The 26,664-nt window shown below is 36.2% G+C and overlaps 1 protein-coding gene across 1 annotated transcript in view; it reads right to left on the bottom strand.

The window, feature by feature from the left end:
- ANKRD26 (ankyrin repeat domain 26) overlaps positions 1 to 26,664 on the bottom strand; it is a 109,806-nt gene that overhangs the window by 69,013 nt on the left and 14,129 nt on the right. The window contains 6 exon segments of the mRNA XM_036338112.1: positions 253 to 382; positions 10,034 to 10,236; positions 10,326 to 10,386; positions 15,614 to 15,677; positions 15,931 to 15,935; positions 22,658 to 22,763. Coding sequence (XP_036194005.1) covers positions 253 to 382; positions 10,034 to 10,236; positions 10,326 to 10,386; positions 15,614 to 15,677; positions 15,931 to 15,935; positions 22,658 to 22,763 — 569 coding nt within the window.

Raw genomic sequence — 26,664 nt, 5'->3', positions numbered from 1 at the left:
CTATGAATTTTAAATACATATATAAGTCTATCTCCACTTATGAATATTTCAATAAAATAAAAATAATAGCAGAAAAGACTTTCAGCAAGACGAAGCATTTGCAGGAAGAAAAAGATGGTAGCAGTAAGGATACTTCTGAATAAAGATAGCAAAAAAATACTTTTAAAAATGGATAACATTTGGATCTATTCAAATTAGATTTGTTTATAGCAATATTTAAGGATAGGAAAAAATTCATAGTCACTAACTTACCACTACTATTATTTTTGTGTTCTCCATCAACATAGGTCAAATTGTCATTATTTATTTGGCTCTTTGGAGCACTTTCAATAATATCAATACCATTTTCTTTTTTTTTAATTGTTGGCTTTATTGCATCTTCCTATAGAAAGGAAACAAAAACCCAACTTTAGAAAATGTCATATTCATTCACTTGCTCAAGTCACTCAGTAAGACAACAAACATTTACTGTATCTATCAATCATAGGCACTAACCTAGAAGCTATAAATAAAAGATTTTGTCCTATAGTCTAGTAGGGGTAGAGATACATGAAAACAATAAAAAGAAAAGTATCATTTGCTAGTTCTACAACTGAAGTGAATAAACTACAGTAAGGGCGCAGATGAGATAACAGTGGGTGTACCTGGGAATCTCAGGAAATTATAGAAATCAATCTTGAAAGATATACTAAGTGCAGTAGGAGGGCGTGAAGGGCATTCTAGAAAGAGCAGCATGAACAAAAGTATAAGGTCTGAGACAATACAGTAAGTGAGGATACCAAAGTAATGTGATAAAACTGGAATGGTGAATGGAATGGAGAGAGAAAACTGGAGAATCAGAGCCTAATCAAAAAAGGGATGTGTCTTGCTCGCACATGAATTTTACCCACAAGTAATGGAGAGAAACTAAATCAGCAGAGAAGCTACATCATCACAAATATATTTTGGAGCAGTCACTCTGGCAGCAACGTAAAGATGAACATAAGGGGAGCCAAACTAGAAAGAATATTTAAAAATTAAAAGTGAGGAAGTAAATTACTGATATAAAAATGGTAGCAGGTAGAAAATATTAAATTACTTGAGTGACTAAAGGTGGTGATTTCAGGGAGGATTGGAGTCCAGGATTTTCATGCTTCTGTATTTTAGTGCTGCTATGTAGGAGGACGGGAAAACAGATGACAATAGATTACAGAGAGTCAGGGAAGAGAAAGGGTCAGAGGCAATGTCTTCAGTTTGGGACATAACAAATTTGAGGCACCCAGGGGACTTAGAATAAAGATCTAGATAAATACCCTTGAAGTAAAAATAGATGACCTTATTCATGAAAAGCATGTGATGGTAAAAAGGTAAAATATACTACACTGATATAATTCAATAATGCAAACCTACACAGAACTTGTGAAAATGAAAACAAGAGCAGGGAAAAAACAACATGTAATTCAAATGTTTAATTATACATTTCAAAATTTGCTTCAACAACATAAAATAGCCTTTTACAAATATATGCAAATATTTCTGGGAAATTTTGGCAATAAGCATTTTAAGTTTAATGAAAATGTAATGGTAAAACACCAATTCACAATTGTAGGAGACTCCTTTTTAAAAATTAAGTTTAAAAGGAAAGTTTTAAATTGTAGAAGAGAAATGCTTATGTGACTATAGAATTATGAGGCATTTTTAAGTGTCACTATGATGTAAGAAAGAAAACCCTATTTAAAATTCACATGACTTTTTTTAAAATATATTTTATTGATTTTTTTACAGAGAGGAAGGGAGAGGGATGGAGAGTTAGAAACATCGATGAGAGAGAAACATCGATCAGCTGCCTCCTGCATACCCCCCACTGGGGATGTGCCCACAACCAAGGTACATGCCCTTGACCGGAATTGAACCTGGGACCCTTCAGTCCACAGGCCGACGCTCCAAACCGGTTAGGGTTCACATGACTTTCTTAATGGCTCTAACTGCCTGTCTACTCCATATAGAATGCAATTAAAGCTGTATTAAAATATCTAGTATAAAAACTATTAAAACTGAGTACCCAAGTTAAAGACTGAAATCTTCAAATACATCTATGATTATCAAGGAGAGAATGAAAACAGGACTAAAAAAATCAAGTCACTAGGATGTCTGAGATTTAGATATGAAAGAATTTTTATTTTAGGTTTAACAACTATGTTAATAAAGTTTCTTAAAAATAATAAGAAATGCACCCATTGCTGGAGATATTTGAAAAAGTAAAAATTATCTTTCCTTTTTTATTTTATAACAGCATTATATATATCAAGAAAATAATAAATTGTGATTTCATTTATTTGATGTGTGCATGTGTCCATAAATTGAAGATATTATCAGGAAAAGAAAAATCAGAATCTTTAGCTCCAAAAGGCTAGGTGAGCTGCCCACAGTCTTGCAGTGTAGGAAATGGGACAGAATGGGCTCAAGCCCAGGCTGCCTGTCTCCCAAGCCCACCCTGGGACCACATTCTGCTCTACCATTCCTCTCCCTCCCTGCTCCGATTTCATGCCTACCTCTGATTTATTCTTCTTTTTGTCCCCATTCCTGAAGAAACTCTAAAGTAAAGCACTGTTTTAGGCACTCAGAGAACAAAGAGAGGGAACGTGTTATAGTCTGTGTGCCTGCCGGAAGCCGGTCCATCCTTGCTGCTTGACACAGTCGCTGCAGGATAGAAACATCTGCACAGCATATGTTTCAAGGGACCTGGCATATATAGCATACTGTTCTTAATATGTTTTGCTCCCCTTAGCGCTGTGTGTTTTAACCAAGGTCACCTCTCCGAGAAAGGTTGTTTCCCCAGGTAGGGATTTTTCCCTGAAGTTAGGGAGGGGATGAAACTCCTTAACTAAGTGCCAGGCGGGTAGTTAATCACTTTAACTACAAATAATCATGCTTAAGCTACATAATCTTTACTCCCTGGAATGGAGATAAGAAACGCCCTAACCTTTGTAATAGAAATTGACAGGATTAAAATCAACTGGTATAAATACGGATGTAACAAGACAATAAACAGCAGAACTTCGCTGGAGATCCAGACCAGAACTTGGCTGGAGATCCTGGCTAGAGATCCTGGCTAGGCTGCTGATCAACTGAACGCTGTCTCTGTGTCATTCCTTCTTCGCCGACTCCATCCACACCTTTGGGGACCCCTGGACCTGCTGGGGTTGGACTCCGGCATGTGCCCTCCTAGCCCTGCTCAGTCTGATCCTGTCCTGAAGGAGGCTGCAGACAAGAGCTTAGAGATGTTCTATGTATCATTGTTTATAATGGGAAAGCAACTAGCTATCCATCCATAGGGGAGTGAATAAATAACATGTGACTTCTGCACAATATAAATCTTTGAGCCACTGCAACAAACCAAGTAGCTGCTTAGAAAACAATGTTAACTGATATGTCTTAAATGAGCCCACTTGATGGTTTTAAAATGTAAAACATGATCTGATCTTAAGGAAAATGACTTTAGCTTTTTCCATTATGTACAATGTTAGCTGTGAGTTTGTCATAGAGGATTTTTATTATGTTGGGGAATGTTCCCCTCTATTCCCACTATGCTAAGAGCTCTTATTGTAACTGGATGCTGGATTTTATCAAATGCTTTCACTGAATCTATTGATATGATCATGTGATTTTTATCCTTCCTTTTGTTTATTTGGTATAACACATTAATTGATTTGCAGATATTAAACCAACCTTGTATACCAGGGATAAATCCCACTTGACCATGGTGTATGATCTTTTTAATGTATTGCTAAATTTAGTTTGCTAATATTTTATTGAGGATTTCTACCTGTATGTTCATCAAGAATACTGGCCTATAATTTCCCCCCCCCCCCTTTTTTTTGGTAATATCTTTGTCTGGTTTTGGAGTCAGGATAACACTGGCATCGTAAAATAAGTTTGGGAGCCTTCCCTCCTTTTGAATTATTTGGAATAGTTTCAGAAGGATAGGTGTTAGTTCTTCATTGACTGTTTGGTAAAATTCACCTGTAAAGCCATCTAATCTAGAACTTTTGTTTGTTGAGAGTTTTTATTATTATTATTATTATTATTATTATTATTATTACTGATTCAATTTTACTGGTAGTAATTTATCTGTTCAGATTTAATATTTCTTGATTTAATTTTGTAATATTTTGTTTCTAGGAACTTGTTCATTTCATCTAGGTTGTTCATTTTTTTTGGCATATAATTGTTTTTAGTATCTTCTTATAACCCTTTGTATTTCTGGGGTATCAACTGTCACTTCCCTTTCATTTGTGTCCTCTCCCTTTTTTTCTTAATGAGTCTCATAAAAGATTTAGCAATCTTATTTATTATTTTAAAGAACCAGTTCCTGGTTTCATTGATTTTTTGTTTTGTTTTGTTTCTTATGGATTATACTTCATTTATTACCACTCTGATCTTTATTATTCCTTTCCTTCTACTCTTGACTTTGCTTGTTGTTCTTTCTCTAGTCCCTTCGGGTATAAGGTTAAATTGTTTGATCTTTTTCTTGTTTCTTAAGGTAGGTCTGTATTAGTATGAATTTTCATTTGTCTCAAGGTATCTTATTTCTTTCTTTATCTCATTGTTAACCCATTCGTTGTTTAGTAGCATGTTACTTAGCCTCCATGTGTTTGTATGTTTTTCAGTTTTCTTCTTGTACTTTGTGGTCAAAGAATATGCTTGATATAATTTCAATCTTTTAATATTTATTGAGACTTGTTTGGTGGCCTAAAACATGGTCTATCTTGGAAAATGTTCCATGTACACTTTTAAAAAATGTATATTCTTCTCCTTTGGGGTGAAAACTCTAAAAATATCAATTAAATCCATCTAGTCAAATGTATTACTTAAGTCTGCTGTCTGAAAATTCTATCTATTGATGTCAATGGGGTATTAAAGACCCCTACTATGACTGTATTACTATTGATCTCTCCCTTTATGTCCATCATGATTTGCTTTATATATTTAGGTGCTCCTATGTAGAAAGCATACATGTTTACAGAGACAATATTCTCTTGTTGCACTGATCCCTTTATCATTATGTAATGTCCTTCTTTGTCTTTTACTATAGACTTTTTTAAGTCCACTTCACCACTTTTATTCAACATAGTATTAGAAGTTCTAGCTACAGCAATCAGACAAGAAAAAGAAATAAAAGGCATCCAATCTGGAAAGGAAGAAGTAATACTATCATTATCTGGAGATGACATAATACCATATATAAAAACCCTGAACAATTACACCAAAAAACTACTAAAACTGATGCATGATTTCAGTAATGTAGCAGGATACAAAATTAATATTCAGAAATTGGTTGTATTTTTATACATCAATAATAAACAACCAAAAATGAAATTAAGAAAACAATCCCATTTATAATTGCATCAAAAAGAAATAAAATACCTAGGAATAAATTTTTAAACATATTTTTATTGATTTAAGAGAGGAAGGGAGAGGGAGAGAGACAGAAACATCAATGATGAAAGAGAATCATTGATTGGCTGCCTCCTGCACGCCCCCTACTGGAGATCGAGCCTGCAACCCAGGAATGTGCCCTTGACCGGAACTGAGCCTGGGACACTCCGGTCCGCAGGCCAACACTCTATCCACTAAGCCAAATCAACTTGGGCAAGGAATAAATTTAACCAAGGAAGTAAAAGACCTGTACTCAGAAAATTATAAGACACTGAAAAAAAAAAAAAGTAAAAGAAGATGCAAATAAATGTAAGCATATGCCATGCTCATGAATAGAAATAATTAACATTGTTAAAATGTCCGGACTACCCTAAACAATCTACAGATTCAACATGGTCCCTGAAAAATACCAATGGCATTTTTTACAAAACTAGAACAAATAATCCTAAAATTTATAAGGAATCACAAAAGACCTTGAATAACTACAGGAATCTTGAAAAGGAAGAATAAAGCCGGGGGTATCACTCTACCTGATATCAAACTATACTACAAGGCTATAGTAATGAAAACAGCATGGTACTGACATAATAACAGACTCATAGACCAAGGAAACAGAATAGAATACCCCAAAAATAAAGCCATGCTTCTATATTTAATCAATATATGAAAAAAAAGCAATAGTATACAATGAAGGGAAGACAATCTCTTCAATAAATGGTGATGGGAAAATTGGACAGATAAATTTTTTAAAAATCTAAAACCCTATACCACCCTCTTATGCCATATATAAGGATAAACTAAAAATGGATTAAAATAATTAAATATAAGACCTGAAACCATCAAAGTTCTAGAGAAAAACAAAAAACAATAAATTATGACATTACTCTTAGTAAAATTGTTTTCTGATATGTCTCCTTGGGCAAGGAAAACAAAAGAAAAACAAACAAATGGGACTACACCAAACGAAAATGTTTTGTACGGCAAAGAAAACCATAAACAAAGCAAAAAGACAACCTACTGAATGGGAGAACATATTAACCAATAATACATCTCCTAAGGTGTTAATATCCAAAATTTATAAATTAAACAACTCAACACCACCACCACCACAAATAATCTAATTAAAAATGGGCAGAAAACCTGAACAGATTTTCTCCAAAGAGGACATATAGATGGCAAACAGACATATAAAAAGATGCTCAATGTCACTAATCATCAGAGAAATGCAAATTAAGACCAGTGAGAAATTACCTCATACCTGTCAGAATGGCTAATCAACAAACAACAACTGTTGGTGAGGATGTGAAGAAAGGGAACCCTCATGCAGTTGTTGAGATTGCAAATTGGTGCAACCCATATAGAAAACAGTGTGGAGTTTCCGCAAAAAAATTAAAAATAGAACTACTATATGACTTAGCAATTCCACTACTAGGAATATATTTGAGAAATCCAAAACACTAATTTAAAAAGATATATGCATTGCACCCCTCTGTTCACTGCAGTGTTTTTTACAATAGCCAAGATATGGAAGCAACCCAAGTACCCATCAATAGACTATTGGATAAAGAAGATTTAGTAAATATTTACAATGGAATATTACTTTAACATAAAAAAGAATAAAACCTTACCATTTGTGAAATGGATAGACCTATAGGGAATTATGCTAAATGAAATAAGTCAGACAAGACAAATACCATATGATTTCATTAATACAGTGATGGCGAACCTTTTGAGCTCGGCGTGTCAGCATTTTGAAAAACCCTAACTTAACTCTGGTGCCGTGTCACATATAAAAATTTTTTTATATTTGCAACCATAGTAAAACAAAGACTTATATTTTTGATATTTATTTTATATATTTAAATGCCATTTAACAAAGAAAAATCAACCAAAAAAATGAGTTCGCGTGTCACCTCTGACATGCGTGTCATAGGTTCGCCATCACTGCATTAACATGTGGAATTTAAAAAATAAAATAAAGAAACAAAAAAACAGAAACAGACTCATACATAATGAACAAACACTAAAGGGTTGCCAAATGGGAATGGAGTGGAGGAGATAAGGGAAAGAGGTGAAGGGAACAGAAATTTACAAAAAATAGTCAAGGGGATATGAAGTACAGCACAGGTACTAGTATTACCAGGGGGATAACTTTATAAATTATATAACTGTCAAACCACTATACTATCCATTTGGCTGTTGTTATTAATCCTCACCTCAGGACATTTTTTCCATTACTTTTCAAAGAGAGTGGAAGGTAGGGAGAGAGAGAGAGGCAGAGAGAGAGGCAGAAAGAAACACTGATGTGATAGAAACACATCAACTGGTTGCCTCCCACATGTGCCCCAAGTGGGGACAGGGAGCAAATCCACAACCCAGGTACCAGCCCTTGACTGGGAATAGAACCTACGACACTTGGGTCCAAGGGCCAATGCTCTAACCACTTAGTCACACTGACCAGGGATATGCTGTACATTTGAAACAAATATTAAATTACACTAATTGCCAATGGTAACTTTAAAATTATAAAGTGTAACATGATCTTAATTTAATCGATTAGTTGTTGTTATGACAGTATTCTTTATTTAGTGAGGTAAAGTTCATAAAACATAAAGTTAACCTTTATAAAGTGAAAAATTCAGTAGTATTTGGTACATTCACAATATTGTGCAACCATCATCTCTAGTTCTAAAACATCTTCAATCACCCCAAAAGGAAATCCCATTCCCATTAAAAAGACACTCCCAATCCTCCCACCCCTAACCCCTGGCAAGCACTAACCTGCTTTCTATCTCTATAGATTAACTTATTCTGGGTATTTTACATAAAAGAAATCATACAATTAAAAATAATTTTTAAAATGAATCGTTACAGAAAAAGGTAATTATTATTATTTCTTTTTATTTAGGAGAATTTCAGTTTAAAATTTGTCATTTAATGAACAGAGATTAAGAACCTCATTTACGACTGGCTGGTGTGGCTCAGTGGTTGAGTGTCAACCTATGTACCAGGAAGTCATGGTTTGATTTCAGGTCAGGGCACGTGCCCAGGTTGCAGCCTCAATCCCTAGTAGGGGACATGCAGGAAGCAGCCTATCAATGATTCTCTCTCATCATTGATGTTTCTATCTCTCCCTCTCTCTTCCTCTCTGAATCAATCTAAAAAATATTAAAAAAACAAGGAAAAAAAAGAACCACATTTACATAATTTTTTATTTTAATTCATGAAAAAAACTAAATAAAATGCTTATTTATTTTCTCTCTTTACTGACAAAAAAATCTAAAACACCTACCCAGATCATACCAAACAGTAAGATAAGTTAATTTAGAATGTTAAGTATATACAAAACAGTGAGATGATAGAAACAGCAAGAAAAAGAAGGGCCAAAAAATTCATAATTCTTATAAATCTTGTAAGGCCTAAAACAGATTTCAAATTGCATTATTTAGGAACATAGGTTTTGCTAGGTAAAATATAAGATGTCAACTTATTAAACTTCAATGTGAGGATTTAAAAAAAAAATCCTTCAAATTAAAACTTCAATAGCCCTGACTGGTGTGCTCAGTTGGTTGGAGCATAGTTCCTTGTACCTAAAAGGGAAACCTTTTTTCTGCCAAGGGCCATTTGGATATTTATAACAACATTCGCAGACCATACAAAATTATCAACTTAAAATTAGCCTACTATATTTGATCAAACATTTAATTAACTCACACCTACTGCCCTAGCAGGGCATGACCAAATGATTTATTGGGCTTTATAGGGCCCACAGGCTGGACGTTCCCTACCCCTGAGTCAGGGCAAAATACCTAGGTTGCAGGTTCAATCCCTGATGGGAGCACATACGAGAGGCAACCAATTGATTTTCTTTCTTTTTTATTTTTAATTTGCAGGATTTTCTCTCATACATCAATGTGTCCATCAAATCAGTAAAACATGTCCTTGGGAAAGGATTAATTTCAAAAATAAAAACACATTTCTAACCAAACAAAAGTGAGAATTAAATTTCCTTCAGTTCTTCATAAAAATCAGCTATAAATAATTCATAAGAGTCTGAGAACTTTTTTTTTCATTACCTGGCTTTCTTTTCTTAATTTGCATTTAAAATTATTTCTATCGTATTTCATAATATAGTGAGTTCCTACCATCACTTAAGTCCCTATTTCTGTTGTGTCTTTATAATAATCCCCTTATCTTCACTTTCTTATTAAATATTTTTTTTATCTTGCTCTTCTTAAATGAATTTTTCCCCTTCATCATCTTCACATTCATCCACCGGTTCTTTCTAGTTGCTTTCTAATTTCTTTCCTTCCATTATGGCATACGTAAGAACTGTTTATTCCCACTAACCTGTACAAGTCCTAATCCTGTGCGCATATTGCTCTACTTATTACACTTGTTTTCTATTAAGATCTTGAGGACTTCTATTTCTTTCTGGGATCCTTTTCATTACTATAAGGATTAGGGAGATGGTATGTGAAAAATCATTTTACAAGCAAATTAAGAAAAGAAAGTCAGGTAATGAAAATAAAAGTGCTCAGACTCTTCTGAATTACTTACTTATAGCTGATTTTTATAAAGGAAAAAACTTTAAAAAACAAATAAAACAACTTACCTTTGTAAGACCAATGACTGCTGAAGACATAGGAGAAGCTTTTAGAACAGGTTCAAGTAATGAAAAGGCAGGTTGAGAAAAGCCCTGGATTTGTTCTGATGTGTTGGGAAAGGTTTCAACCACATCTTCATTTTCACTATGAAAATTATTGTCCTCATATAAGGTCCTATTTTCTGATCTCACAATGGCATATTTTGCTTCTCCTACAGTAAAACAAAGTAAAGAATACATAAAAAATATCTGTAATTTCATATCAATGAATAACATCAAGAACAGTCTTCAAATAGCTTACTGTTTTTCTGGGATTGTTGAATAGCAGTCTTTAGCTTTGCTAAGCTCGGCTTCATGAAATTCTAGAAGAAAAATCATATCTTTAAGTATCAAATTTGATAACAATAATGATAATATTCACCATTACTATATGATCTCACACAAAAATGGAATCATTCAGATGTAGAGTTGTATTCCAGTTCTGCCATTTACTAACCTACATCTTCTCATGGGGTTAGGTTTATGAGATGACATAGCAAGCCCCAAAATGTTACCATTTTTACCTGTAAATAAATATTACCCAAATACTCTGATATCAATAGATTATAAAATTTATCCCTAGGTAGTTTATAGGACTGTTGCAAAAAAACTAGTATTAAGAAATGTAAATTAGTTGTTGTATTTTGTAATGTATTTGCCTGATTTATATTGACATGAATTATCTCTTGTGGGGGAAAGTACAAGAGTTTAGTTTTTAGTAATATCATGTTTAAATGGGTTGGAATTGCAAACAGTATGAAGTTGTTTCTTCTATTCTGTTTATAAAAAAGCTAAGAAGAAATGATTGTTTAAATTCAACTCCCTCCAAGAAAGAGAATATAAAAGACTAAATCTGTGGGGCAATGATTCATGACTGAGAATAGTAAATAGAAAGCCATGCCCAAATATGTTGATAATGGAGACAGAGATGGACTGAAAACACAGACACTGAAGAAATGCTTTCTACAAGGGAAAAAATAGGCTGGTGGTAAATCAGAAGGAAAAAGGTGGGAGAAAAGAAAGAAAGGTATAAAATGAGATATAATCAGTTAATCAAGTAGTATAAGCTTAAGACAAGAAAAACAAGGAAAGCATAAATACAATATAATATGAAGAGAAAAATATATAGAATTTTAGTATATATGAATATCTTTATAACCCCTGAATAATATATTAATTGGTGTTATTAGGACTATGAATAAAAGCCTGTTTTATATTTAATTATATTAAAGTACACAAAATTTTATAAAACTATATAAAATATTATATATAAAATTACATAAAATATATAAAATTTTATAAAATAAATATATTACATAATAGATATAAAATGTATAAATATATAAAAATACATAAAATAGAGGTTTTTGTTCATAGTATAACCCTAATAAACTGATTTAAAGGAGAACTGTATGGCTTGAAAAAACATTTAATGGAAGATGAGATGGGGCTAAAACATTAAGAAAAGGTTAAAACATTTTAGTCTAAAATCATAAATTGAAGGATACAAAAAAATACTATAATTCAGTATCTACATATCACAAAATTCTCATTTCCTTCTTATTTATATTTCCTCAACATAACTCAATAGAACTTATATATCCTAAACATTAAAAGAGACTATTATGGTTAAGCCATAATTCAAGAAATTCAATTAATGTAATTAGGTTGTTTGATGTCAATATATATTACTTGCAACATTTCATTACACAGCTCTACATCTGTCTGTTCATTTATATACATTTAAAAATATTAAAAATACTTCTTAAATTAAGACCTTGTAGGTGCTCCAGGATATGCACAATTATGTTTCCTAACCACTAGTAGCTTATAGTGATGTGGGGAATTTAAAATGAATATTTAAATAACTATAATAATAAAAATCTGAAATTTGAACTTTTAAAAGGTGATATAGGACTTTGGGTAACTATTCTTTTTAAATATAATACAAAACTTTATTTTCTTGGCTTCTGGTCAAGATGGCAGAGTAGGTAAATGCTGTGCTCAACTGCTCCATAACCACATCAAAATAACAATTAAATTGTAGAACCACCACCCTTGAGACCCAACTGAAGACTAGCTGAGAAGAATTCTTATAGCCAAGAATATCAAGAAGAAGCCAAAGACTGGTAGGAGGGGCAAGATGTAAAATGGACTGGCCCTACACCCATGTTTTCCAGTTAAGAATTGGGAGGGATATCTTAGCTTCATTGGTCTCTCAATGACTGAGCCCAGAGCAACAGTAATGGGAAGAGGAGTCCCCACAGCATTTGACTTTGAATATCAATGGGAATTCCATCCTGTGAGACAGAGGGCTGCTAGAGTCCCTGGTGTTTCTCTTAGAGTCCACACACAAACTCACTTACTCACTGACACACTCACTTTGAGCTCCAGAGCAGGACAGCAGCTTGAAAAGCATCAGGGACATAGAAGTAGGAACTGAATGGTCTGATTTCAGGGCAAGGGTGGAGGAGAAGCTCTCTCCACCATTTTGTTCTTTTATTTAGACCTCTCCACACAAAACTGGCAGGTGTGGGTGAACTCCCAACCTCAGTCTCCATCAAATTCCCCACACCCTGGTGATTTCCAGAGAGCCCATCACAGCCAATTCATGCACAGGCCAGAACTTCTCTCTGTGGCTCTTATTAACAAGCTGCTAAAATCTCATAAAGGTCCAGACCATGGCACGCACGCCCTGTAACTCTTGCTAAGCAGCTCTCAGTCCCAACAGTGGCAGCCAGATTCGGATCACAATATAGCTTCTCCCAGGAGCCTCCAAGCCAAGCGCAGGCACCCACCAACCACAGATCACTTTGAAGCTCCTACCAGGTGTCCCCAGGCAAGCCATAAGCAGGAGCTAACAAGGTACTGCACTGGAACCCTTCCCAAGAGGCCCCAGAACTGATTCATCCAGTGACAAGCTTCAGATCACACTAGAGCACCACCCAATTAGCTCCACAAACCCAAAGGATAGACTCAGCAGGCACCGGAGCCCGCCACAGTAAATTTTACTCCATGAGGTTGATCCCCGAATACAACAGCTCATCCACTATAGTCAGGACCAGTCATCACACACATCACCCTGAGGTCCAATTTCACCCACCTATGTGGCAATAGCAAACAAGGCTCAAGTACAACAGGAGAGCACATACAACCCACATAAGGAACACCCCTAAAGCATCTGCCTCAGGTGATCAGAGAGACTATACTATACCACTGGGCCCCATAGAACATAAGGTCACCCTGCCAACACTGGGAGACTTAGCAACTACATAAGGTCACCCTGCCAACACTGGGAGACTTAGCAACTACATAAGGTCACCCTGCCAACACTGGGAGACTTAGCAACTCTACCTAATACATAGAAAAAAAAACCAGACAGGCAGTCAAAACAAGGAGACAAAGAAACACCCCAAATGAAAGAACAGGAAAAAATTTCAGAAAAAGAAATAAACAAAATGGAGGCAAACAATCTACCAAAAAGAGTTCAAAGCACTGGTTATAAAGATGCTCACCTGATATAAAAGATGAAGAGATGAACACAGTGAGAACTTCAGCAAAGATAGTAAACACACAAAAAAGACATAGAAACCATAAAAAAAATAGTTAAAACTGAAGAATACAATAATTGCAATGAAGAATACATTAGATAAAATCAACAGCTGATTATATGATGCAGAGGATCAATTCAGTGATTTGAAAGACAAGGTAGCAGAAAATACCCAAGCAAAACAGAAAAAAGAAAATCCAATAAAAATGAGACTAGTTTAAGGGACCTCTGGAATGACATCAAGCATAAGAACAATAGCATCATATGGGTACAAGAAGGATGAGGAGCAAATAATTAAAAACCTATTTGAGGAAATAATAACTAAAAACTTCTCTTTCCTGGCAAAGAAAATAAGCACACAAGCCTAAAAAGTATGGAGAGCCCCCCCAAAAAAGATGAACCCAAATAGACCCACATCTTAAAAGGAGCATAAAAAATCAGTTAGTTATATATAAGGGAACTCCCATGAAAGACTGTCATTTGATCTCTCAACAGAAACTTTGCAAGCCAGAGGGATTGGTACTAAATATTCAAAGTAATGAAAAGCAGGGACCTATAACCAAGATTACTATCCTCATCAAGGATATCATTTAGAATCAAAGGAGAGATAAAGACAAGAAAAAAATGAAGAGTTCATCACCACCAAAACAGTATTACAATAAATGTTACAGGGATGTCTTGAAAAAAGAAAAAATAATAAAGAAGTAATAACTACATACCTATCAATAATTACTTTAAAAGTAAATGAATACTCCAACCAAAGAACAGAGGGTGGCTGAATAAATCAGAAAACAAGTCCCATTCATATTATAGACTCCAGCTGTTCACAAATTTGTGCACCGGGCCTCTAGTATGGTTATAAAGAACTGCTTCTAGAACTGGTTATTATTTTAGGCAAAACATGTATTTTTCAATTAAATAAATAGTGTTAAATAGACTCTTAATGGAATGATTCAGAACACAGTGGAATACCTTTGTAATACAGTTTTCAAGAGAGAGAATTTAAATTTCAAACTTTACATATTTTATAATATTATTTCGGTTCAAATGTGGAACCCAGGTTAGAAATTTAAAAAAAATAACTCACCTAACAATTATATGATACCAAAATAAATATAGTTCAAGAAAAAAAAATAGATATTATATGATATTGCTTTGGAACTGAGAAGCACTAGGAAGATTTCATGATTACTACAATAAGTAATTAGATCCATTTAAGAATTCATTTAGGCATATTATAAAAGTCATGTTGGTATGATTTAAAAGTCACATTAAAAATTCTTATCCTTGACCAAATTTCATATCTCCTCTATTATGGGAAACTTTTCCCCAATATAATTTTCTATCACTATATATTTTCCAGCTCTTTCTCTTTTTCAGCCCCTACCTTCAGTACTTACTAAAGTAAATAAGAAATGCAGTGCATCATATTTCTACAAATACTAGAGGCCCAGTGCACAAATTGAGGGAGAAGGGTGTCCCTCAGCCCAGCCTGCACCCTCTCCAATCTGGGACCCCTCAGGGCATGTCTGACTGCCAGTTTATGCCCAATCCCTATGGGGATGTTGTGAGTCAGACATCCCTCTCATAATCCGGGACTGCTGGCTCCCAACCGCTTATCTGCCTGCCTGCCTGCCTACCTGATTGCCCTTAACCGCTTCTGCCTTCCAGCCTGATCACCCCTAACCCCTCCCTTGCTGGCCTGATCGCCCCCAACTGCCCTCCCCTGCCAACCTGTTCACCCCTAACTACCCTCCTCTGCCAACCTGTTCACCCCTAACTGCCCTCCTCTGCTGGCCATCTTGTGGCGGCCATCTTGTGCGAGGGTGTGACAGTCAATTTGCATATTACCTCTTTATTATATATGATAGTTTTCTCTAACCAATTTCCCATTATAATCATAAAATAATGACAGATAGACCACTGCTAAATTTAAAGAGTAAGTACTACACAAAACTAAATTCAGAGCAGGGAAATTAATTTTATGACAGAGCATTCACCTTGGTATCAAAATCGAAGTCTTCATCCTCTGATGTAGGCCATGAATCATCAATGCCAGGTTTGCTGGAAAATAACCAACAAAAATAAGTGAGTTCATTTATTTAAAAGATCAACCAAAAAGTTGAGTGAAAGGTCAGCTATCTGTGTATTAGATGAAGTTTCTTGATATAATTAAATTTTGGCCTGTTTTTAAAAAAGTTTTTAGTTACCTATTTCTACCTCCACCACTCCTCCAGCCTGTGAACTATTCAATAAAGGCACACTCTAGGTGTGCCTTTAGGACATAGGACATAGACCTATGTCCCTCCTGCCCAACCCTGCCTGCACATGGGAAGCACACCAGCTAACTGGGAAAGGAAGTAGAGGTGAGAAGACACCTGCCTTGGGGCATAGATCTATGTAGTTCAGCATCTCCAGTCCCCTAGGCCTCAAGGGGACCTAAGCCCCACTCTGTGAATCAGCGTTCAGGTAGCTGACATCACAATCCTTTATGCGATCAAAAGAATCTTTCCAGTGGCTCAAATGATTTTAATATCTTTCTACAGAAATGGTGACTTTTGATAGTTCCTCCAATTAAAGAAACAAAAGACCAGCAACTTCTTCAGGACTCCCTTGATCCCTTTATTTTATTTTATTTTTTAAATATACTTTTATTGTTAGTATTATAGATATCTCCCTTTTTCTCCCTTTATCCTCCTCCTCCCATCCTCTACCTCCCCTTGCTTCCAGGTTTTCACTACTGTATCCTATTGCCCGTGTCCATGGGCTAGGCATATAAGTATGTAAGTTCTTTGAATCCTTTATTTTAATCTGCCTTTCTATACAACTCCTAACATCCTCTGGTCTTCCTTGCTGTAACCTATCTTTAACTTGTCATAAATCCCAATATTCTGATCTTTTTTCCCTTATCTGATCTCTCATCTCTTTTCTAAAATCCATATTCCTATCCCAACCCAATGTTGTTCCTCTTGAAACTTGGATTTACCTGTTCATTTCATTCTTATCTTCCTCCATTGCATTCACTAAACACACGCCCTACTTTTCTATTATTAAAACACTCACCTATAGGATGATAAAAAAGAGTACTAAACTTGAAACCTGAATTTACATCTCATGTCCACCACTTAACCATATCCAAATAAGTCATTTTAATTTCTTTGAGTTTCAAATTCTTCGTGCAAGTAACCAGTCGGCCAGGATGTTAAAAACAGGCTGAAGTACTAAAGGGTGTTTTGATTAATTAATTGCTAGGCTTCCTTAAACTCCTGCAGTTGTACCTGCCTTAGATTCTGTCTACAGAAAAATGGAGAACACCAGAGCTGGACAAAGTGGAAAAAAATAACACGAGAAAAACACCAAGAACAGCAGAGAAGAAAATAAAAAAGCAAAAAAAAAGTCATTAAAAAAAAGGACTCTAGGAAAAAACTTCATACAACTAGGCAAAGTTAGTAGCCTGAAGGAAAAACCAGACTAGGAAGTCAATGAGTAGAGAAATCAATTAGGAATATCCTCTAAATACATGCTGAATATAATTAACATAACATGGTCTATACATAGAGATAATTCAGTTACAGATAAATAATTCATGTCAAGAAGAGTAGATATCATTTTATGTAAAAACACTTGCCTGATTAGGCCTTGCTGAGGTAAAACCTTTGGTTCTGTGGCCATAGCTAACTGAGATGTGCCCTAAAAGCTTTGGTGGGAAGAACAAGGTCCTATTTAACACTACAATTGTCAAGGATAGTAAGATAAATGCTTAGACTAATTGGGCCTCTTAGAAAACTCTAAATCAGAGTTAACACAATTAGATTTTACTTTCTGAGTTGCCAGAAATTGAGTTAACACAATTAGATTTACTGTCTGTATCTCAATGCCAGTGCTACACAGGAACTTATCAGTGTATGTTGAGGGACAACACAGTAGATTTGGGAGCCAGGCTAGTTGACAGTCAAATCATGGGTCAGCCACTTGCTAACTATGAAATCATGGGTCAATGCATCCACCTCCCTGAACCACAGTTGCCTCATTAATAAAAATGTAGGCTACAATACAGCTACTTTGCAGCTATTGTGATGACTATATAACACAGGTTAATTATATAATATAGGGTCTAGCCCATAGTAGAACACTCTAGAAATGTTAGTTTCTTTTCTCTGCATTCCCTTAGTTAATATATAATTTTTAAAAATCCTACCTGCTTAAAGAGTCTTCTTCAGAGATCTCATGCACTATTAAAGAAAAAATAAAATACATTTTAAAACAATAACAGAAAAATACAGGACTTTGAAAGTACCAGACTGATTCCTGTGAGACCTTGTTGGAATCACACCTGAAGACTATACTAGAGTGAATATCAATGATACTATGGGTAGGCCATTAATACATTATTTCCTCTCCTTTATATATCAAATGCAAGGGGAAAAAAAAAGGAATGGGATCTATCATAATTTGACACCTACAAGTAAACTGCTATTTACAATTATCATAATCTTAATCAAACCCCATCAGATTGACAGAAAATGGTATCATTAGCAGAATCAGTATCATAAACTAACAATGTCAAACTTAAATAGCATGATGGTTTTCTCAACTCCTTCCATTAAGAGCAGTTAGAAGAGAGTACTTATTTTGCTGTAACACAATATAAATTGTCTAGCTCTTCAGTGAAGACTAGCCAGTTTAGGATGAAACACTCTATCACAAAAAAGCTTGGTCGCCAGGCACTACACTTTGCAGCACAGCAAAACATAGGAACCAAACTCTTTCTGGCCCATTTCCAATTGCAAGATACATATGAAAGACAGTTGTATAAAGTATAACCCCTTGAGATCGTCTCCTTCCATTGATAGAGTCCACCTAGAACTACCTCACAGAGCAGGGTGGTCCAGACAGTCAGTGCTCTGCAGTAGTGCGTGAGGTCATTTTTCTCAACCCTGCCCAGCAGGTGGCAAATGCCTGTAGAAATCATTCTCTTTCTGCTAGTAGAGCATATGTCATCAGAGCCTATGCTGATGAACAACAACGACAAATAACGAAGGACAAAGAACATCTTGGATAAATACATCCAATTACCTTGGAATTTTAATTTTTTAAACATTCAAAAAGATACCCACTGTATGATTCCAACTATACAACATTCAGGAAAAGGCAAAACTATGGAGACAGTAAAAAGATCAGTGGTTTCCATGGTTTAGGGAGAAGGGAAGGATGAATAAGCACAGCACAGAGGATTTTTAGGGAAGTGAGATGATTCTACATAATCCTGTAATGTGGGCTATGTGTCATCACACATTTGTCAAAACCCATACAATGTATACCACCAAGAGTGAACCTTAATATAAACTATGGACTTTGGGTGATAATAATGAGTAACTATTTAGGCTGATGTGTGATACATGATGACAGTCAGAAAGTTATTTCACAGAATACCTGTCCTTAAATTAGTTTTTCTTGATACTTGTTTTAGAGATTCCTGTAGATCTGTAACTATTGGAATAAAGGCATGAAAGGGATAAATGAAACAATGATGTCAGAAAATGATATGAAACAAGCAACAATCTTATTTTAATCAGAATAAAAAATAAAGAATTCTAACGATTGACCACATATTCTATGGTATAAAATTTTCTGTAAAGAAAATAAAAACACGACACTGCCAATTTTCTTCTACTAAGCAGGGCTTAATTTCTTTTTAGAATAGTTATGAATCAATCAAGTAACTGGGATAACTACAGAAAAACAATAATTACCATATACAGTATAATTGTGTAGTAGTAATTATAGAGTACTTTTTATTTGTTCCTAATTTTTTCTTATTTTCTTGTTAAACTAAAAACATGGCTCATCTATTAAAGGCAGTTCTTGACAGGTCAAGTCAAAAAGTCAAAAAAATTGTATCCAAAATGTACATATCCATGGATATTCTATCAAACTAAACATGTATAGAAAAAAAGCTAATCTTTCCTGTTGACCTGTTGCTCTTCCCTGTTCATGTGATAAAGTCCTGTTCTTCATGTCCAATTTAAATGCCAGTGCACAACCTGGAAACCTATGAATCGTATCGATTTCTCTCTCCCCATTAACTTTTTTCATTCAATCATCACTAAGTCATATGAACTGTTCCTATTTTCTGTCTCTGCTTTATTTTCCCACTTCCTTTGCCCTAGTCAAACACGGGCTCTTAAGAGATGGCTTTCTAGGAGAGGTGGGGGGAGGAACAAAACATTACCAATTATTGCTGCTATTTCTTAAATAAGTAAGATTTTTTTTAGCAAAACAAATAAAAAACATATAGGCCTAGAAAAAGACCACATTTTAAATTGAATAAATTGAGCTTCCTGATTTTCTTATTTCAGCATGGATAGGTGAAAACTTCATAATGGACTGATGGTAGTCCAAGGAAAATTCTATCCACTTTTTGAAAACTTAACTCCCCATTATACACTTAAAGTGTCTGGCACACCATTATACACTTAAAGTGTCTGGCACATATTATGCAATAATAATAATTATGAGCTCCTAGTGGGCGCTGGAACCTAGTAAGCACTGAATAAAGTACAGCAAATAATAAAAATTGCAATAACAACAACCTCTTAGAGGGTAGGGACAGTATTTTTAAAATGTTTGAATTCTGTAGCATCAGAATAATATTAGTGCCTGAAAGACAATTGAGAATTAAATAGCAAACCATTAAGCAAACAAATTAATAAATGAATTTTGAAATTTTCTTTGAAAATTCTGTTTTAAAAAACCCACAGATATAAACCAGGTCCAGGTCTATGATATGACAAGCACCTTAAAGGTCAAAACTCTATTTCATCATTGTTTCCTATAATTTACAAATCCAACCTATACAAGTTCTCTGATAAAGGTCTACTAAGTCCAAGTGTCCTCATACAGTTCAGATTGCACAATGAACTAGGTGCCACATCTGGGTAGCACACTGGCATTTTTGTTATTGTGAAACTAGAGGACGGGTGCACGAATTCGTGCAAGGGTGGGGTCCCTCAGGGTGCCCTGCAGGAATTGGGCCAAAACCCGCAGTCCAATGCCACCTGCAGCTCCTACCTGCCGCTCCCACTCATCCTGGCCCCACTGTGCCTGCCGCAGGCTTGCGCCCAATCAGTCCCGATCGGGAGAGGCTCACACCATCGCAGCAGCGCTCAACAGCCATGAACCCTGAGTCTGGCGCCCTCCCAAGGTGAGTGGCCTGTGGGATCAGGCTGAAACCAGCTCTCCGACATCCCCCAAGGGGTCCCGGATTGTGAGAGGGGGCAGGCCAGGCTGAGGGACCCCACCAGTCCACGGTCAGGCCGGGGAGGGACCACCGGAGGGTTCCAGGGCATGTCCGGCCCATCTCGCTCAGTCCTGATTGGCCGGACCCCAGCAGCAAGCTAACCTGCCGGTTGGAGCATCTGCCCCCTGGTGGTCAGTGCACATCATAGTGACTGGTTGACCAGTCGACTGTCTGCCCCCTGGTTATCAGTGCATGTCATAGCGAGCAGTTGAACAGCCTTAGCATATCATTAGCATATTACGTGTTGATTGGTTGTTCAGTTTTTCTGCTGTTTGGTCTATTTGCATATTACCCTTTTATTATATAGGATATTTTTGTACTTTTATTATAATTTGTTGAGTCCTGAGTTGGACTATCTGAATATTTATTTGATTATTTTTTTGACCAATGGCTTCAGAGCATCTTGTTCTAAAGAAATTAGTGTCACAGCAATTATGCAACAAACAGAAGGAAACAACTTCTTCTAATGAAGACAACATATCTCATTGTTTTGACTTCTGAAGAATAAAGCAAATAATAGTGAGACCTTGTTGGTATAACAGTATGTAAAATAACCTATGCTTCTCAACAAGGCACTGTCTTTCTGACTTCTGTACTATATTGTAAATATCTTTAAAAAAACAATTTCATTGGGATTACAGCACACTGGACAAATATAGTTCTTATTGTTTGCCATTTGTTTGTGGTACCAGGAAAAGTATTAAGCTCCTAGTTTTAGTTACTTTTTTTAGTGAAACAAATCACTATGTAATAACAAGGATTCATTTACTAAATGTAATCCATTTGCTGTAAAAAATAAACAAAAGATCACCCTGGCCAGTTTTGCTCGGTGATTAGAGCGTAGGCCCACAGAAGAGTCGTGGATTCGATTCCCAGTCAAGGGTGCATGCCCTGGTTGCAGATTCAATCCCAGGCCCTAGTTGGGGCAGGTGTAGGAGGCAACCAGTCAATGTGTCTCTCTCACAGTGATTTTCTTGATGCCTCTCTCTCTCTCTCCCCAGCCCCCTTCTTTCCCTTCCACTCTCTTAAGATCAATGGAAAAAAATATCCTTGGTGAGGATTTAAAAATCCTATATAATAAAGAGTAATATGCAAATTGGCCATCACTCCAACACACAAGATGGCCGCCCCCATGTGGTCCAAGACGGCCAACAGGGGAGGGCAGTTAGGGGCAATCGGGCTGGCAAGAGAGCAGTTGGCATTGATTAGGCTGGCAGGGGAGTGGTTAGGGGCAATCAGGCTGGCAGGCCGGCAAGTGGTTGGGAGCCAGCAGTCCTGGATTGTGAGAGGGATCCCAGATTGGAGGGTGCAGGCTGGGCTGAGGGACACACATCCCCACCCCCAACCCCCGTGCATAAATTTCGTGCACCAGGCCTCTAGTATAATAATAAAAAAATAAACAAAAGATTCATTTTTATAACAAGTCCAATTTGTTATAATGTGAATATAGAGGAAACATACAACATCGTAACTTAAAATCTTTTTTCTTTTTTACATAAAGATATCATATGGGATTTTAGGGGTCAGTTCTAAATAAATGAACTTCTTTTCAAACAATATTGCCCCAGATTTTAAAATTACCTACAATTAATTTTTAAATAATTCTGAATACTAAACTATTTTAATGAAATTAAGAAAAAAAACTATGCATACAATTTATACATTGTGTTTTTTTGTGGGTTTTTTTTTTCACTGCCCTTTCATTATCAAAATTTCCTTGCTCTTACTTTATCTATGGTAGGACCATCAAGAATAATTCACTATTAGAAGTCTTACCAAAACTTTTGCTACTTTCAGAAGACTTTTTAGCTCTCCTTTCTTCTTTATATTCAGAAGTTACTTGTTGCTTCCTGTGTATAAAAAAATGGTGATAAATAATATTACTATCTTAATGTTAATATAAAAATTTTTTCCAAATATATTCTTAGGACATTTCAAATAACATCAGAGCTAATATTAAAACTTTAATTTTATACCATACACTTCAAATTTGTTAAGTTCTATAAACTTTTTATTAAGCATGTAATTTTAAAAAGTAATGTGAAACAGCCATGATTTGAGGGCACTATACAGTGGGGCCTTGACTTACAAGTGTCCCAACTAACGAGTTTTTTGAGATACCAGCTGCCTCTCGGCCGATTTTTTGCATTGAGTTAATAGAGTAATTTGAGTTAATGAGCTCCTTAACAAGCTCAGTCTCGGAACGAATTAAACTCGTAAGTCAAGGCTCCACTGTGTATATTGTTCAGTTAATTAGAGTTAGCTTGACATAATGGCAATTGTCTTGAACTCAGACATCCTAGTTCAATAATCAACAGCTATTTGTTCTCAAACAAGTCACTTTTCTTTGGCTCAAGGTCCTCCTCTACAAAATAACAGTTTTACTGCCTTATTTTAGAAGGTTGTTAGGAGGATTAAATGAGATAACATAGCAAAAAGTGATGCTCAGAGAAACAGTAAGACAAAGGAAAGTCTGTTCATGAACTTTATTTGTTGAAACTATTTTGGAATCCCAGATAAACCCCAAAGTTGGTTTTTCATAGTTTGTAACATTCAAATGTTACAGTTTTGGTTATTAGCTGTTCTTTCTTTGTGGTTTATAATTCAGGGTATCTCAGCTATTCTATAATTTGGAAACTAAGTTTATTTATAAATATACTAGAGGCCTGTTGCACGAAAAGATTCGTGCAACAGGCCTTCCCTTCCCCTGGCTGCCGGCACCGGTTTTCCTCCGGCACCCGGCACCCCTTCAGTCTTCGCTGCTCCGGCCAGAGCCACCTTCAAGCCTTCGCTGCTCCGGCTGGAGCCGCCTTCAAGCCTTTGCAGCTGCGGTTGGAGCAGCCTTCAAGCCTTCGCAGCTGCGGCTGGAGCCACCTTCAAGCCTTTGTGGCTCCAGCCAGTGCCGCCTTCAGTCTTCGCTCCACTGCTTCGTGCCTACATATGCAAATTAACCGCCATCTTTGTTGGCGGTTAATTAGCATAACACTCTGCTTAGCCCATGGTAGGCATAGCGAAGGTACGGTCAATTACCATGTTTGTCTATTATTAGATAGGATTACCTCATGAAGTCCCATAACAGAATGTTACCCTATCTTTATAGCAAATGCAGAACATTAATATAAGTCAGGACTTGGCCTGGACTACTACTATCCCTTCTCTACCTACTCAAACTGTGAACCAGCAGATCTTTATGAAAATGATGCTTAATCTCCCTGTCCACCCCCAATTGGCTTGGAAGATATAATCCTACATGTGGATACTGATGAGTGATGGAAGGGACTTCAGCAATTCTAAGGATCAATAACTTTTGATTCAATAGCTTTCTGTTGACTGGCTTCCATCTGAGGCACAATTTAAAATACTATGAAACCTGAGGTAAATTCAATCTACTTGGGAAAGTTTCATTGTTATAGCAAAGAGATCACTTGAGGGACCAACCTCAATTATGGAACCTCAGGCAAGTTGGTGCCTACCTCTCTGGGAAAGGCGATATAAGACCTTCCACTATCTAAACAAAGATGCTACAGATATAAAGTACCTTGGGGTACAGATCTGGTAACAAAGTAGAAAGTCTTGTCTTTTCCTGCAGCATTATTTGAACCTCTCTGACAGCTTAGAATAGTTCCAATTGATACCTAGCAAAAAACAAACAGGAAATTCAAAGGATGACTCATCCACAAAGGTCTGGGCTAAGAAGTGAGCTCCACATAGGCTTTCCAGTGTGTGTGGGGGTAGGGGTTGGGGGGGGGGGGGGGCGGTGGGTGGCTAAACTAGGAGGCCCAGCGACCACAACAGGGTGCTGGTAATTGGAATAGTGACTGAACATAACAGCATATGTATGTAAACTAATAAAAAGCTGTGACTTTCAACTCCAAGAGAGAATCAACAGGAAGACCCAGGAATCTGAATCAGCAAGGCGACCTGGGAGCAAAGGTCAATCATGACTACAGAAACAGTTTCAATAGCAACTCTGTATGTCAGCAATAGAATCAATAGAAACAACAGAAAGATTAGAATGTCCTTTTTTACCTCTCCAGCTGACTGGTGAGAGAAGATTGCCTCCCTTGGACTTATGGAATCCTTTATGTTCCTGAAGAATTTAAGGGGAGGGGATAGGAGATAGCCTCCAGAAAATACAGGTTTTTCTGCTGAAGTGAACACTTCAAGACCCCAAATAACTAGTTAGAAAAATCAGTTATTTGTACTCCAAGCATAAGAGTTCTACATGGAATGAAATAAATAATGTTAGGAAGCCTAAAGATAAAGATCTTACAAGTTCTGAGATAAAGAATCTGGCCCATTGCTCCTTCTAACTAGGCAAACCTTTTGCTAGGTTTCTGGCTGTTGACATAGACCCGGGGTCGGCAAACTGCGGCTCGCGAGCCACATGTGGCTCTTTGGGCCCTTGAGTGTGGCTCTTCCACAAAATACCACGTGCGGGCACACATGTGCAGTGCAATTGAAACTTCGTGGCCCATGCACAGAAGTCGGTTTTCGGCCTGGGTGAGTCTATTTTGAAGAAGTACTGTTGATATTTGGCTCTGTTGACTAATGAGTTTGTCGACCACTGAGTCATAGACTAACTCACTGCCATTCCCAAACTGCCTGAACCAAACTATGAAATCTCACCTGGTACATAAAAAGGAACAGTGAAGCTATTTTAAACCTCAGTTTAGTGATAACTAGCATTTTAATTTAAACATTTACAAATTAAAACCACAACAAAAGCTTATTCTTCTGCAGGCCACCCACAGTTATCTTGAGAAAAGATATCAGTACCTTGCTGAAAGAGAAGTCTAACTATTTTTTCAGGCTCATCATTTACAGCAAGCATGAGTGTTGTATATATAACACAGAGATCACTTTACCCTCAGGAACTTCAATTATGTTATTTAAACAGCTAATTTGATATACTTAGTAAGTCAATACCCTGTTGCCTATCTAGAATTGATCATTTACATGCTGAAGTGTTCACCTTTGTAAATTACCTCCAAGGCTAAAATAAAAGGACAAAAAGGAAGCCTCTTGTCCTACTTGGGTATTGCATAGTAGAAGTTGCTAATTTAAAGTCCTCAAACAGATAAGAAACTATGCTGTGGTCACTAATCTGAAGTAGGTGAAGATTTAAATGAAGAATTTCCTGTTTGATCCTTAGTCTGATATATTGTATTTCAAAGTGAGCTAGAAGTCAGGATAGAAAAGCTATTTGGAAGGCTTAAAACAACGTTAATTATAATTATAACAATAATAGCCATATGTAGAGTTAATGATGTTGATAAGCAGGTGCTAGACCAGGGGTGGGCAAACTTTTTGACTCGAGGGCCATAATGGGTTCTTAAACTGGACTGGAGGGCCGGAACAAAAGCATGGATGGAGTGTTTGTGTGGACTAATATAAATTCAAAGTAAACATCATTACATAAAAGGGTACTTTTTTTTTTCAATAGTTTTATTCATTTCAAACGGGCCGGATCCGGCCCGCGGGCTGTAGTTTGCCCACGGCTGTGCTAGACACTAAATTAAATGCTAGATAATCTCATACATGATCACCCTAGAAGGATATAATATTAATCTCCATTTTATATCTGGGAACATATTTGATGATAAGTAATTAAATAACAATTAAAAATAAAAACATCAAAATATACCAGAAATGAAAAAGGATAAAAACTGATGAGCCCACAGTGTCTGGTAGCAGTAATTCATAGTCACTTAGGGATAACATAATAAAAAGGTTAAAAAAAACTGCAAG

This window comes from Myotis myotis, unplaced genomic scaffold, assembly GCF_014108235.1.
Source record: "Myotis myotis isolate mMyoMyo1 unplaced genomic scaffold, mMyoMyo1.p scaffold_m19_p_1, whole genome shotgun sequence".
NCBI classification, from domain to species: Eukaryota; Metazoa; Chordata; class Mammalia; order Chiroptera; family Vespertilionidae; genus Myotis; species Myotis myotis.
Note: the sequence above shows the minus strand (reverse complement) of the source record. Positions and strands in the feature narration are given on the sequence as shown.